The sequence below is a fragment of the Arachis stenosperma genome, chromosome 4, assembly GCF_014773155.1.
Source record: "Arachis stenosperma cultivar V10309 chromosome 4, arast.V10309.gnm1.PFL2, whole genome shotgun sequence".
NCBI classification, from domain to species: domain Eukaryota; kingdom Viridiplantae; phylum Streptophyta; class Magnoliopsida; order Fabales; family Fabaceae; genus Arachis; species Arachis stenosperma.
In genome coordinates this window covers 31,224,447-31,239,275 of record NC_080380.1, presented here as the reverse complement: position 1 = coordinate 31,239,275, position 14,829 = coordinate 31,224,447, and the positions used below count along the sequence as shown (strand labels likewise).

Here is a 14,829-nt window from a genome sequence, read left to right as displayed (position 1 = left end):
GTGCTAGCAGCTGCCACTAAATACTACTCTACTTAGAGCAGCAACATTTTCATTTAATTAAAAAGTATCTAAGAAGCTTCACTTACGTTTCCTTCAACTTTTATCAGATTCACATACATATTTATGTCAATATTAGCAAGACTGTCCATGAAAAAATTAAGCACTCTTTTGTACTTATTCTCATCAATCATTTTTCCATTTAATAATCATATCAATATATGTGTGTCAATGGAAGCAATCTTCAAATCAACATCAAACCAATTTTTCTTTTTTGTTTTTTCCTCAATCAAGTTAATCATAAACTTGCTTATATATGTAGCATTGGAAGCAAGAAATCATAGTATAGTTAAAAAGCAAGCTAAGATAACAAGACTAGTAAGAAATGGCCATCAACTTTGAATTTGTGTTCACATCATTTATGATTCTACTAATTAGTAGTGTACAAACAAGCTCTGCTCAACTTTCTCGCGGCTTCTACAACAGCACATGCCCCAATGTGGAACAGCTGGTTCGCGCTGCCGTGACGCAGAAGTTGCAGCAGACATTTGTGACTGCTCCTTCCACTCTTCGCCTCTTCTTCCATGATTGCTTTGTCAGGGTATGTCTAAGCGCATTCACTTGTTAATTAACCAAATTTTGTTGGTTGGTGTAAGTCTAAAATTGTATTGTTTAACAAGGTACACTTGTTAAGGAAATTACAAGTAGAATATTTTAAAAAAAAAAAATTAGAGATTTCTCGAGTTTTTTAAGTATTGAATATATTATTATTGAAAAAACTACTTTTTTTTTTATTCTCTTATCCAATGTTTTTAAGACAATGGTTAAGTGGTTATCTAGGTTCTTATTTTATTCAACATTTCTGCATGGCAGCATGTTAATACTTAATACTGTCAATGCCATTCATTATTCAATTAAATTACTAATCTATTAGGTTTTTTTTCTGGAAATATTATTACTGAACTTTGTTCTTGGTTTCTGCATACAGGGTTGTGATGCTTCAGTTCTGCTTGTGTCTCCAACTAACCAGGCAGAGAAAAGCCATCCTGATGATGTGTCGCTTGCCGGGGACGGTTTCGACACGGTGGTTAAGGCCAAGGTAGCCGTTGATAGTGATCGTCAGTGCAGAAACAAAGTCTCTTGTGCTGATATTCTTGCTCTGGCCACTAGGGATGTGGTCAACTTGGTACAATTTCACTTCAATTTCTTCTCATTATTTTGATCTATGCTTTGTAAAAGATTCTATACTCTAATAATCTCTATAATAATGTTTATTGATAGAACAATGTTCATAATTAAAAAATTAAGTTAGTTAAACTATCATAATTTGCTTAATAATAATAATGTAGGCTGGGGGACCATTTTATGAAGTTGAATTAGGAAGGCGTGATGGGAGAATATCTACTATTGCAAGTGTTCAACACCATCTTCCTAGCCCTAATTTCAATTTGGATCAGCTCAATTCTTTGTTTAGCTTTAATGGCCTCTCCCAGACAGATATGATCGCATTATCAGGTAACTTAAGTGGAAAAAATATGTTCCTTACACTTTAAAAATCAGCTATCAAATCAGTCTATACGCTTGTGTATATTTATACTATTAATTCACACATTTTTTTAACTGAATAATTTGTCATTAGAATAATCAAATTTGTTTGCAATAATATATTTAAATTTTTTATGAGATATTAAATATGTACTTTTATACGTGATGATTAATTAGTGGTTGATTTTTTGTTTATAGGCAGTAACATGATTGTAAATGAAATTAAACTTTATACAACCATGTTAGATATACACTAAAATTAGTTACCAAAATTAATAATTAGTAATATATATATATATATATATTTTGTTTAATTTATTTTTAATATGTATTATGTATTTTATATTTTAATATATATATATATATATATATATATATATATATATATATATTAATACATAAATATATAATGGCCAATTTTAATATACAAATAATACTTTTGTATTTCATAACATCATTTTCAAGATGAAATCCCTAATAATATATTGTTCTTAACCAAAAACTAAGTTACAAAGTTGTCCATCAAAATTCGAAATTAAGCATAAACATGTCATTTTGTTTGTGTGTTAGGTGGACACACAATTGGATTCTCTTTTTTTTTTTTTTTAGTCAAGTGGATTGGACAACCCCCAATCCTAGGCATTACACCCATGTATTACACACTCACACAACACACTCACACACACTACATGGGTATTACTAACATGGGTTCTATATTCCTCACTGAGGATTCGAACCCGAGTGCAGCTCCCAGCGAGGCAGATGATGCTGCCATTGATCCAAGGCCTCGGCTGCACACAATTGGATTCTCTCACTGCAACAAATTCTCAAAAAGAATGTACAACTTCAGCCCCGGAAACAGAATTGATCCAACACTGAATTTGCAATATGCTTTAAAACTGAAACAAACATGCCCTGTAAATGTTGATCCAAGAGTAGCCCTAGTGTTGGACCCTTTCACACCTCAAACATTTGATAACCAATACTTCAAGAACTTGCAACAAGGAATGGGACTCTTGTCTTCTGATCAAGTGCTTTTCACAGATCCAAGGTCAAGGGACACGATCAACTTGTTTGCATCAAATGAACAAGCATTTTACACTGCAATTACCAAATTGGGCAGGGTAGGTGTTAACACCGGAAATCAGGGTGAAATTAGGGTTGATTGCACCAAGGTCAATTAGGATTTTCGAATCTTCAATCATGCTATATGTCATTCTTTCTTTTCAGGTTTTTCACAATATTTTCAAACCCGATAAACCAAAAACTAATTCACTTATTTAAGAATTTGTTATTGGTTAATGAATTGTTGCATATACAAGACAAGAATCAAACTCCCGATACTTTTTTAAGCGGATGAGTGAGCTGATTCATCGACCAACTCAAATTGATTATATATCATTCCTCTTTTAAACAATATTTCTGTATTGAGTTAAATTTGGTATATATAATATTATACAATAAGGTAAATTTAATAGTATTAAATATGATTATGCATATCATTAAAAGAGAAAAAAAAACGGATGATACTTAATCTATATCAAGTTAATCAAGCCCATAAATATTCCACCAATAATCCTCCTCATCCTTGAACAATCATTCTTATCATATCAGTGAGTGACTCTGAGAGTAAAGAAACTAATGCTCAATTAGAAGAGAGTGAGAGTGAGGTTGAGAGAACAGAGAAGGAAGCAGCGCTCAGTATTATCATTATGATATTTATCAAGTTACATAAGTTCACTTTACATGATTAAGTGGTGGAATTTTTTGTAGAGGTCAACGTTGTTAGTGGTAGGGGACTAGCGGTTCTGACATCTTAAATTTTGTTTAGAATGACCCATCTTTTGTACAGCCTTTTCTACACTTTACTAGTCTGGAGGTGTCAATGAACATTGTAAAACCCGGTTAATTAACGGCTAATTAACCCATAAATGAGAATTTATTCTAGAAAGGCTAAAATGTGATTTTTATGGCTAAATGTGATAGAGGAGACTGAGACGAGAATTTCGGTACCAATTTTATAGAATTCAGACCAAGATTGGACCGAACGGGCCAAACCGGGCCAACCGGACCCAAAGTGGGCCCTTGACCCAACATAACTAAACCAAAACCCTAGTTTTCAACACTCTCTCTCCTCACAACACTCAAAACACGCTGAAAAGAGAGGAAATGGGGGAAGAACACTCTCTCAAACTTCTATCTCTCACTTGATCTTCAAACCACCATAACTTTTGATCTAGAGCTCCGATTGCCGCTCCGTTTGCGGCCACGCGTTCACAGCGGAGAGCTATACAAAACCCATACAATTAATCTTGAGGTAAGCTACGTTTTGCTCTTCGAAATTCCAGCCTTGTTTTCGAGTTTTATGAGCAAAAATGTTGAGATTTTGGGCTCTTTGATGTTGTAGGACCCAACTCTCTTGAAGGAGAAGGTTAATCTTGTCTCCTTGGACCTTGGGTGTGGTAAGATTCTCAACCCTAGTATAATTTTGTTGTTCTAAATTGTTTGGGTTTTGAGATGTTGTGTATGGGTATGATGATTGTGGCTTAGGTTGTGTATGTGTGAATATTGGAGCTTGATTGGTGATTTTGAAAAGCTTGGAAAGGGTTTAGTGGTGAAAAATCTGTTCTTAGAGGTTTTGAGGCCTTGAGAGCTTGTGGATAAGTGATTTGGAAGTGCTCCGGTTGAGCTTGGGAAATCGGCTAAGGTATGGTTTCGGTTTCCCGTATCTAATATGTAATGTGGTAGGAAATACTTAGGCTAGAGGCCCTAAGATAGGCATTGAATTGTTTATGTTGTTGAATGATTGAGATATATGATGTGGTCATGTATGTGATGATGATATTTGATGCCTTGGTGGTATGATGTATGAGAAATATGCATGTTGTGATATATGCTTGATGATTGGTTATGGTTGAATGGTGGGTTGAACCATGTTGATGGTGCATATGATGTTGATTGTGTACAATAATGATTTATTGGAATTGGTGTTATTGAGAATTGGCATGAGGAATAGTATATGATATGTCAATATGTTTGAGTTTGAGCCACTTGGGTGAAGTGGGTTAAAATGATGAGATAGTGATTTTGTAAATTGTGGTAAAGTGTCAATGTGTGAGTTGAGGAGGCTTGATGTTGAATTTGATACATTTTGATTGATTTTCAAAGAAAAGGGATGAAATTGGCATGTTTTGATAGATTTTGAAAAGAGTTGGAAATGGCTTGTTTTGAAAATGGCACTTTGTGGTTTTGTATGAAAAATATGGTTTTTGGGCATACTTTGACGGGACATAACTTGGACTACGCATCTCTGTTTTGTGCCAAATCTATTTAGAAATGAAATTGGATCCGGGATGTCCATGCCGTTCGAAGAACGGGTGAAAAACGATTTAAAATGAGGAAGTTATGTCCGTCGGAAGATTGGGGGTTGAATCTGTGAATTCTGCAGCCTTTAACATAGAAAAATTTTTAGCAGAATGAACCCTTGCGCGTGGGCGCACCTGGCGCGTACGCGCCGATCTTCCAGAAAACGCCATCCACGCGTGTGCATGATGTGCGCGGGCGCGCCGATTGTGCTGCACCCAATGCCCAGCCATTTTCCAGAGAGTTATGCCAGAACTGTGCCAGTGTTGTGCCTGGGGCACGAGAACACCCACGCGTACGCGTGGTTGACGCGTGCGCGTCGATTGGCAAATTTTTAATCCACGCGTTAGCGTGCATGACGCTTGCGCGTCGATGAGTTTTTGAGGCCATCCACGCGTGCGCGTGGAGTGCGCGTACGCGTGGCCCTGTTTTCATCTCAAAGTTGATTTTTGAGTTTTAAAAGCCAAATCTCATACTTCTAAGCCTCTGATCTCACCATTTATGTCTTAAATCATTATGACATGCCTAGCTATTAAAAAGGGGCTAGTGAATGAGGTAACTTGCGAGTGAAGTAAGGGAAAAATGAATGATCAATGAGGATCAAAGATGATTATGTGAGACGCGGAGGATGGTGGTGGAAGTGCTTGTTATGCCATGGGCCGAAAGGCTGTAATTATTAATGAAGCGGCTGGTTATGGATTTAACCGTGAGCCAGAATGGTTGTGTATGATATGAATATTGGCTGGTTCTGGACTGAACCGTGAGCCGGATGGCTGATATGGATGTTGATCCATGGATGAGAATTCACGCATGTTTATGCTGAATTATAGATAATTGTGATTTGCACTTCCACTATCTGAGATACGAGTTTTCCTGGGTAGTAGCAGTGGCTAGCCACCACGTGCTCCAGGTTGAGACTTGATACTCTGTTGACCCTATGTCGTAAGTGTGGCCGGGCACTGTGAAAGACTCGGATGAGCTCGCCCCCGTGAATATTCACCAGTGAGGGTGATGGATATAGATCATGATTATGATCAAGTTTATAACGAGTATAACTCGAGTTGGGGATGCGTGACAGAGGGACAGTCCAATGGTTAGCGACCAGGACTTGTCGGGTTGGCTCTATAACCGACAAGATGATATCATCAGCCACTAGGGACAGGCATTCATCATATGCATATTATGTGAATTGTTTGAGACTGCCTACTTGACTGCATACTATTTGCTGATTGTCTAACTGCCTTAATTGCTCATATTTGTATATTTCTTGTTTGATATAATTGTATTTGCTACACTATACTCCTACTGGTGGTTGGGAAGTTTGAAGGAATTGGAAAGAGAAATATTAGTTAGACTGAAGAATCTTTAGTCAGATGCCCTTATATGGTTTAGCTTGTTTATAAGCCTTGAATTATCTAGAGGAAGTTCTATGATTGCCTTCGACTTTCTTCTATTATTATGTATTATATATGTGGAAGCTATTACCATGCTGGGGACCTCTGGTTCTCACCCATGCGGATTTTGTGGTTTTCAGATGCAGGACGTGAGGTGTCCCGCTGAGGCATGCTGGAGACTTCTAGTTTTGCGAAGATCCTTTGTTCTCGGGGCTATGTTTTGGTTTATATATTTTGCTTAGATACTTTTATCTTCACTAAATAATACAAATTGTGATGACTCCTCTTATAGGAGATTTTGGAGAATAGGTTTCTGTATTTGTGTCCCTTTGGATTTTCTTTGGGGTTTTCCTTATTTTATCATATGTATATATTGCTATGCTCGGACCGGTTATCTTCGCAGCCGGATCTTGAGTCTTGATATTCCTATTTTTGACACTCCTTTGTATATATATAATCTCGCGTTAGTTATCCTTGTTCGTTACGTTATCGATCGGAGTGTTGCGCTTTCGAATTGCGATTTTTGTTTACCCCTTTTTCTACAAAGGCTCCTAGTTATAATCAATCATTCATACTACTATACGTACTAAATTTTTATTTTAGAGGTCGTAATACCTTGCCATCTCTGAATTATGACTTAAGCATAAGACTCTGTATGGTAGGGTGTTACATTATGGTATCAGAGCAGTTCGTTCCTGTAGAGCCTGAGGGATGGACTGACTATGCTTCTGTGCATTCTCTGTATGTGTGTTATGTGCTATTAGTATATCATCTTGATATAATTGGCATAAACGTTCATGAGTATGCATTTGGGACTTTGAAGCACTAGACTTCCGATATTGAGACTGATCAACTTAATATCGATTGTTTGGTGTGTATAGGAACCAGATGGCGCCTCGTGGACGCGGTAGAGGTAGTGTGAGAGGTCGTACGAATGCTCGTGCACCGGAGAATAACCCTAATGACCCGGTGAACTTTATGACTGCGTTGGAGAACATGGCTGCTGCTATGCAAGCCACTGCTGAGGCTCTTGGTCAACAGATGAACAACCATGGTAATGATGGAGGTGGAGTTCAAGGCCCGATGACCTTGGCAAACTTTTTGAAGGTTAATCCGCCTAAGTTCAAGGGAACTACTAGCCCGACTGAGGCTGATACATGGTTTCAGGCTATAGAGCGAGCACTGCAAGCACAAGTGGTACCTGAAGGGCAGCGTGTCGAGTTTGCTACCTATATGCTCACAGGTGAAGCGTCGCATTGGTGGCAAGGTATCCGACGTCTTCTGCAGCAGGGTGATGACTATATCACTTGGAATGCCTTTCAAGAGGAGTTCTATAAGAAGTGCTTTCCGACTTCTGCTAGAACGGCTAAGGAACTTGAATTGTTACAGCTGAAGCAGGGTACTATGTCCATATCAGAGTATACTGACAAGTTTGAGGAGCTGTTCAGGTTCTCTCGTATGTGCCAAGGGACTCCGGTGGAATATGAGGAATGGAAGTGTGTTAAGTATGAAGGAGGACTCCGGAGTGATATCTTCAGTTCAGTAGGGCCAATGGAGATTAGGACTTTCTCTGAATTGGTGAACAAGTGTAGGGTTGCTGAAGAGTGTGTGAAAAGGGCAACCGCTGAGAAAGGGAGTTACAAAGGATCATTCCCACAGAACCGAGGGAAGAGCTTTGCACCTAGAGGCCCGTCTTTCAAGAGGGGGAGCTCTTTCAGGAGGCCCAACAACAACAACTCCCAAGGAAAGAAGTTTGGGAAGCAGCCTCAGAATGATCAAGCTTGTACTAGGTGTGGAAGTCACCAACCGGGAGCACCATGCAAGGCCGGATGGGGTTTATGCTACAATTGTGGAAAGGCGGGGCATAAAGTCGCAAGCTGCCCGGAGAAGTAGAAACAAGGTGCTGGGAAGGCACAACAGACTGGTCGGGTGTTCACCACTTCAGCTATAGGTGCCGAGGGATCCGAGACACTTATTCGAGGTAACTGTGAAATGGCTGGTCAAACTTTAAATGCTTTATTTGATTTGGGAGCATCGCATTCATTCATTGCATTTGAGAAAGCCCATGAGTTAGGATTGAAGATCGTAATCTTAGGTTATGATCTAAGAGTGTACAATGCTACCCATGAAGCCACGGTAACTAGGCTAGGATGCCCAGAAGTTTCCTTTAGGTTCAAGCAGCGTGATTTTGTTCATAATTTAGTCTGCTTGCCGATGATCGGTCTTGATCTTATCTTGGGATTGGACTGGTTATCTAAGAACCATGTCCTGCTTGATTGTTCTACAAAGTCGGTGTACTTTATGCCGGAAGATACAGAAGGGCCGGTCGTGGTGAATAATTATTACTTGAATTCGATGATGGTGAACTGTTCTGGAATCGAATGTCAGGGTATCCTGTTGTTAACTGCGGGCGTTTCGGGTGATGATCAAAGGTTGGAGCAGATTCCAGTTGTGTGTGAGTTTCCGGAAGTGTTTCCCGATGATATTGATGAGTTTCCACCTAACCGAGAGGTTGAGTTTGCTATTGAATTGGTGCCCGGGGCGGGACCAATCTCAAGTGCTCCTTATAGGATGTCACCGTTAGAGATGAACGAGCTAAAGTCTCAATTAGAGGATTTGTTGGGAAAGAATTTTATACGACCAAGTGTCTCTCCGTGGGGTGCTCCAGTGTTACTGGTGAAGAAGAAGGATGGGAGTATGCGGCTCTATGTGGATTACAGGCAGCTGAACAAGGTTACAATAAAGAATAAGTACCCATTGCCGAGAATTGATGATCTCATGGATCAGTTACAAGGAGCTGGAGTTTTCTCCAAGATCGATTTGCGATCCGGTTATCACCAGATAAGGGTGAGGGGTGAAGATATCCCTAAGACCGCTTTCAGGACTCGTTATGGTCATTACGAGTACACTGTGATGTCCTTTGGGTTGACGAACGCTCCTGCGGTATTCATGGATTACTGAATAGAGTTTTCTGTCCATTTCTGGATAAATTCGTTGTTGTCTTCATTGATGACATACTAATTTATTCCAAGACTGAAGAAGAGCATGCGGAACACTTGAGGACCATGTTGCAGATTCTAAAGGAGAAGAAACTCTATGTAAAACTGTCTAAGTGTGAGTTTTGGAAGCGTGAGGTGAAGTCTTTAGGTCACGTGGTGAGTAAGAAGGGAATAGCCGTAGATCCAACTAAGGTGGAGGCTGTGATGGATTGGAAGCAACCGACCACCGTAACAGAGATAAGAAGTTTTCTGGGTTTAGCTGGCTATTACCGAAGGTTTATCAAAGGCTTTTCACAGATAGCCTTGCCAATGACAAAGTTAACCCGCAAAGACACTCCGTTTGTTTGGACTCCTAAGTGCGAGGAGAGCTTTCAGACATTGAAGAAAAAGTTGACCACTGCACCTGTGTTAGTGTTACCTGAGCCGAATGAGCCATTTGAGGTGTATTATGATGCCTCATTGAAGGGTTTAGGGTGCGTGCTAATGCAGCATCATAATGTGGTGGCGTATGCCTCACGACAGTTGAGACCTCATGAAGTTAGTTACCCTACGCACGATTTGGAACTCGCTGCGGTTGTGTTTGCCTTGAAGGTGTGGAGGCATTATCTCTATGGGGTTAAGTTCCAAGTTTTCTCCGATCATAAGAGCTTGAAGTACCTCTTTGATCAGAAAGAGCTTAATATGAGGCAGAGAAGGTGGATGGAATTGTTGAAGGACTACGACTTTGAGTTGCATTACCATCCGGGAAAGGCGAACGTAGTGGCGGATGCGTTAAGTCGGAAGTCATTATATGCGGCTTGGATGATGCTTCAAGAGGAGAAGTTGCTCAAGGGATTCGAGAGTCTGAAAATTGGTGCTCGAGAAGTATCCGGAACCTTGTGTTTGAGCCGATTAGAAATCTCAAGTGACTTTAAGTCTGAACTCCTAAAGGCTCATCAAAATGATGAAGCGTTATGGAAGGTGTTACCGGCTATTGAGCAAGGGAAGCAGTGGAGAGTGTCGGAAGAAAAAGATGGGTTATGGAGGTTCAAAGGTAGGATCATTGTGCCGGATGTTGGCACTTTGAGGCAAGATATCTTAAAGGAGACACACAAAAGCGGATTCTCCATTCTCCCGGGAAGCACTAAGATGTACCATGATTTAAAGGCGATGTTTTGGTGGCCGGGTATGAAGAATGATGTGGCGGAATATGTTTCAAAGTGCTTAACTTGTCAAAAGGTAAAGATTGAACATCAAAGACCTTACGGGATGTTGCAACCTTTAGAGATTCCACAATGGAAGTGGGAAAGTATTGCAATGTACTTTGTGTTAGGTTTGCCAAGGACTAGGGCTGGTTTTGATGCTATCTGGGTGATTGTGGACCGACTGACGAAGTCAGCTCACTTTTTACCCATTCGTATGACTTACACCCTTGAGGAGCTAGCACGGTTATACATAAAGGAGATTGTGAGACTCCATGGTGTACCTGCTACTATAATCTCTGATAGAGATCCTCGTTTCACTTCAAGGTTTTGGGGTGCATTTCAGAAAGCTTTTAGAACCCGATTAAGCTTGAGCACGGCTTACCATCCTCAAACAGATGGTCAATCTGAGAGGACGATCCAAACACTAGAGGATATGTTGAGAGCTTGTGTTTTGGACCAACCGGCGAGTTGGGATCGGTATATGCCATTAGTGGAGTTTGCATACAATAATAGTTATCATGCGAGCATTGGAATGGCTCCGTATGAGGCCTTGTATGGGAGGAAATGTCAATCTTTGCTATGTTGGTATGAAGCTGGAGAGAAAAGCTTGTTGGGACCGGAAATGATAGCTGAGACTACTGAACAAGTCAAGAAAATCCGAGATAGGATGCTTACGGCGCAGAGTCGTCAAAAGAGTTATGCCGATCAGAGGCGAAAGCCCATAGAATTTGAGGAATGAGATCATGTTTTCCTTAAGGTTACTCCGACTATAGGAGTAGGTAGGGCGATTAAAACAAAGAAGTTGAATCCTCGATACATTGGTCCATTTCAAATCCTGGAGAGGATTGGACCGGTGGCGTATCGGATGGCTCTACCACCTTATCTTTCGAACCTGCACGACGTGTTTCACGTGTCGCAGCTTCGGAAGTACACTCCTGATGCTAGCCATGTGTTAGAACCTGAGTCGGTTTAGTTAAGGGAAGATTTGACGCTTCCAGTGGCCCCAGTCAGAATTGATGATACCAGTATCAAACGGTTGCGTGGAAAAGAGGTTTCATTAGTCAAAGTGGCATGGAGTCGAGGCGGTATTGAGGAACACTCTTGGGAACTTGAGTCGGAGATGCGAACGGATTATCCGCATTTATTCTCAGGTAATTACATATGAATTTTGTGGGCAAAATTCCCAATTAGGTGGGTAGAATGTAAAACCTGGTTAATTAACGGCTAATTAACCCATAAATGAGAATTTATTCTAGAAAGCCTAAAATGTGATTTTTATGGCTAAATGTGATAGAGGAGACTGAGACGAGAATTTCGGTACCAATTTTATAGAATTCGGACCAAGATTGGACCGAACGGGCCAAACCGGGCCAACCAGACCCAAAGTGAGCCCTTGGCCCAACATAACTAAACCAAAACCCTAGTTTTCAGCACTCTCTCTCCTCACAACACTCAAAACACGCTGAAAAGAGAGGAAATGGGGGAAGAACACTCTCTCAAACTTCTATCTCTCACTTGATTTTCAAACCACCATAACTTTTGATCTAGAGCTCCGATTGCCGATCCGTTTGTGACCATGCGTTCACCGCGGAGAGCTATACAAAACCCATACAATTAATCTTGAGGTAATTCACGTTTTGATCTTCGAAATTCCAGCCTTGTTTTCGAGTTTTATGAGCAAAAATGTTGAGATTTTGGGCTCTTTGATGTTATAGGACCCAACTCTCTTGAAGGAGAAGGTTAATCTTGTCTCTTTGGACCTTGGGTGTGGTAAGATTCTCAACCCTAGTGTAATTTTGTTGTTCTATGATGTTTGGGTTTTGAGATGTTGTGTATGGGTATGATGATTGTGGCTTAGGTTGTGTATGTGTGAATATTGGAGCTTGATTGGTGATTTTGAAAAACTTGGAAAGGGTTTGATGGTGAAAAATCTGTTCTTAGAGGTTTTGAGGCCTTGAGAGCTTGTGGATAAGTGATTTGGAAGTGCTCCGGTTGAGCTTGGGAAATCGGCTAAGGTATGGTTTCAGTTTCCCGTATCTAATATGTAATGTGGTAGGAAATACTTAGGCTAGAGGCCCTAAGATAGGCATTGAATTGTTTATGTTGTTGAATGATTGAGATATATGATGTGGTCATATATGTGATGATGATATTTGATGCCTTGGTGGTATGATGTATGAGAAATATGCATGTTGTGATATATGCTTGATGATTGGTTATGGTTGAATGGTGGGTTGAACCATGTTGATGGTGCATATGATGTTGATTGTGTACAATAATGATTTATTGGAATTGGTGTTGTTGAGAATTGGCATGAGGAATAGTATATGATATGTCAATATGTTTGAGTTTGAGCCACTTGGGTGAAGTGGGTTAAAATGATGAGATAGTGATTTTGTAAATTATGGTAAAGTGTCAATGTGTGAGTTGAGGAGGCTTGATGTTGAATTTGATACATTTTGATTGATTTTCAAAGAAAATGGATGAAATTGGCATGTTTTGATAGATTTTGAAAAGAGTTGGAAATGGCTTGTTTTGAAAATGGCACTTTGAGGTTTTGTATGAAAAATATAGTTTTTGGGCATCCTTTGACGGGACATAACTTGGACTACAGATCTCTGTTTTGTGCCAAATCTATTTAGAAATGAAATTGGATCCGGGATGTCCATGCCGTTCGAAGAACGGGTGAAAAACGATTTAAAATGAGGAAGTTATGTCCGTCGGAAGATTGGGGGTTGAATTTGTGAATTCTGCAGCTTTTAACTTAGAAAAATTTTTAGCAGAATGACCCCTTTCGCGTGGGCGCACCTGGCGCGTACGCGCCGATCTTCCAGAAAATGCCATCCACGCGTGTGCGTGATGTGCGCGGGCGCGCCGATTGTGCTGCACCCAATGCCCATCCATTTTCCAGAGAGTTATGCCAGAACTGTGCCAGTGTTGTACCTGGGGCACGAGAACACCCACGCGTACGCGTGGTTGACGCGTGCGCGTCGATTGGCAAATTTTTAATCCACGCGTTAGCGTTCATGACGCTTGCGCGTCGATGAGTTTTTGAGGCCATCCACGCGTGCGCGTAGAGTGCGCGTACGCGTGGCCCTGTTTTCATCCCAAAGTTGATTTTTGAGTTTTAAAAGCCAAATCTCATACTTCTAAGCCTCCGATCTCACCATTTATGTCTTAAATCATTATGACATGCCTAGCTATTAAAAAGGGGCTAGTGAATGAGGTAACTTGCGAGTGAAGCAAGGGAAAAATGAATGATCAATGAGGATCGAAGATGATTATGTGAGACGCAAAGAATGGTGGTGGAAGTGCTTGTTATGCCATGGGCCGAAAGGCTGTAATTGTTAATGAAGCGGCTGGTTATGGATTTAACCATGAGCCGGGTGGCTGGTTATGGATTTAACCGTGAGCCGGAATGGCTGTGTATAATATGAATATTGGCTGGTTCTGGACTGAACCGTGAGCCGGATGGCTGATATGGATGTTGATCCATGGATGAGAATTCACGCATGTTTATGCTGAATTATAGATAATTGTGATTTGTACTTTCACTATCTGAGATACGAGTTTCCCTGGGTAGTAGCAGTGGCTAGCCACCACGTGCTCCATGTTGAGACTTGATACTCTGTTGACCCTATGTCGTAAGTGTGGCCGGGCACTGTGAAAGACCCGGATGAGCTCGCCCCCGTGAATATTCACCAGTGAGGGTGATGGATATAGATCATGATTATGATCAAGTTTATAACGAGTATAACTCGAGTTGGGGATGCGTGACAGAGGGACAGTCCAATGGTTAGCGACCAGGACTTATCGGGTTGGCTCTATAACCGACAAGATGATATCATCAGCCACTAGGGACAGGCATTCATCATATGCATATTATGTGAATTGTTTGAGACTGCCTACTTGACTGCATACTATTTGCTAATTGTCTAACTGCCTTAATTGCTCCTATTTGTATATTTCTTGTTTGATATAATTGTGTTTGCTACACTATACTCCTGCTGGTGGTTGGGAGGTTTGAAGGAATTGGAAAGGGAAGTATTAGTTAGACTGAAGAATCTTTTGTCAGATGCCCTTATATGGTTTAGCTTGTTTATAAGCTTTGAATTATCTGGAGGAAGTTCTAGGATTGCCTTCGGCTTTTCTCTATTATTATGTATTATATATGTGGAAGCTGTTACCATGCTGGGGACCTCTGGTTCTCACCCATGCGGATTTTGTGGTTTTCAGATGCAGGACGTGAGGTGTCCCGCTGAGGCATGCTGGAGACTTCTAGTTTTGCGAAGATCCTTTGTTCTCGGGGCTATGTTTTGGTTTATATATTTTGCTTAGATACTTTTA

The 14,829-nt window shown here is 40.6% G+C and overlaps 1 protein-coding gene across 2 annotated transcripts; it reads left to right on the top strand.

Moving 5' to 3' along the window:
* Positions 1-363: 363 nt before the first annotated feature.
* On the top strand, positions 364-6,577 carry LOC130973968 (peroxidase 16-like). Of its 2 annotated transcripts, none has more exons than XM_057898669.1 (4): positions 364-598; positions 986-1,183; positions 1,347-1,512; positions 6,440-6,577. In XM_057898669.1, exons 1-4 carry the CDS (start codon positions 383-385, stop codon positions 6,463-6,465), a joined length of 606 nt encoding a protein of 201 aa, XP_057754652.1. In that variant the 5' UTR covers positions 364-382; the 3' UTR covers positions 6,466-6,577. The 2 variants fall into 2 exon arrangements, with proteins under 2 accessions (XP_057754652.1, XP_057754653.1); XM_057898670.1 differs by lacking the exon at positions 6,440-6,577 and adding an exon at positions 2,327-2,738 and having other exon boundaries at positions 1,347-1,534.
* The last annotated feature ends 8,252 nt before the right edge of the window (positions 6,578-14,829 follow it).

What these genes read in the sequence shown, in the direction of transcription:
- LOC130973968 (XM_057898670.1), top strand. Translation starts at nt 383, where the DNA reads ATGGCCATCAACTTTGAATTTGTGTTCACATCATTTATGATTCTACTA. An exon ending in TCCATGATTGCTTTGTCAGG is followed by an intron (nt 599 to 985) that starts GTATGTCTAAGC and finishes TTCTGCATACAG; the next exon opens with GGTTGTGATGCTTCAGTTCT. An exon ending in AACTTAAGTGGAAAAAATAT is followed by an intron (nt 1,535 to 2,326) that starts GTTCCTTACACT and finishes CATTGATCCAAG; the next exon opens with GCCTCGGCTGCACACAATTG.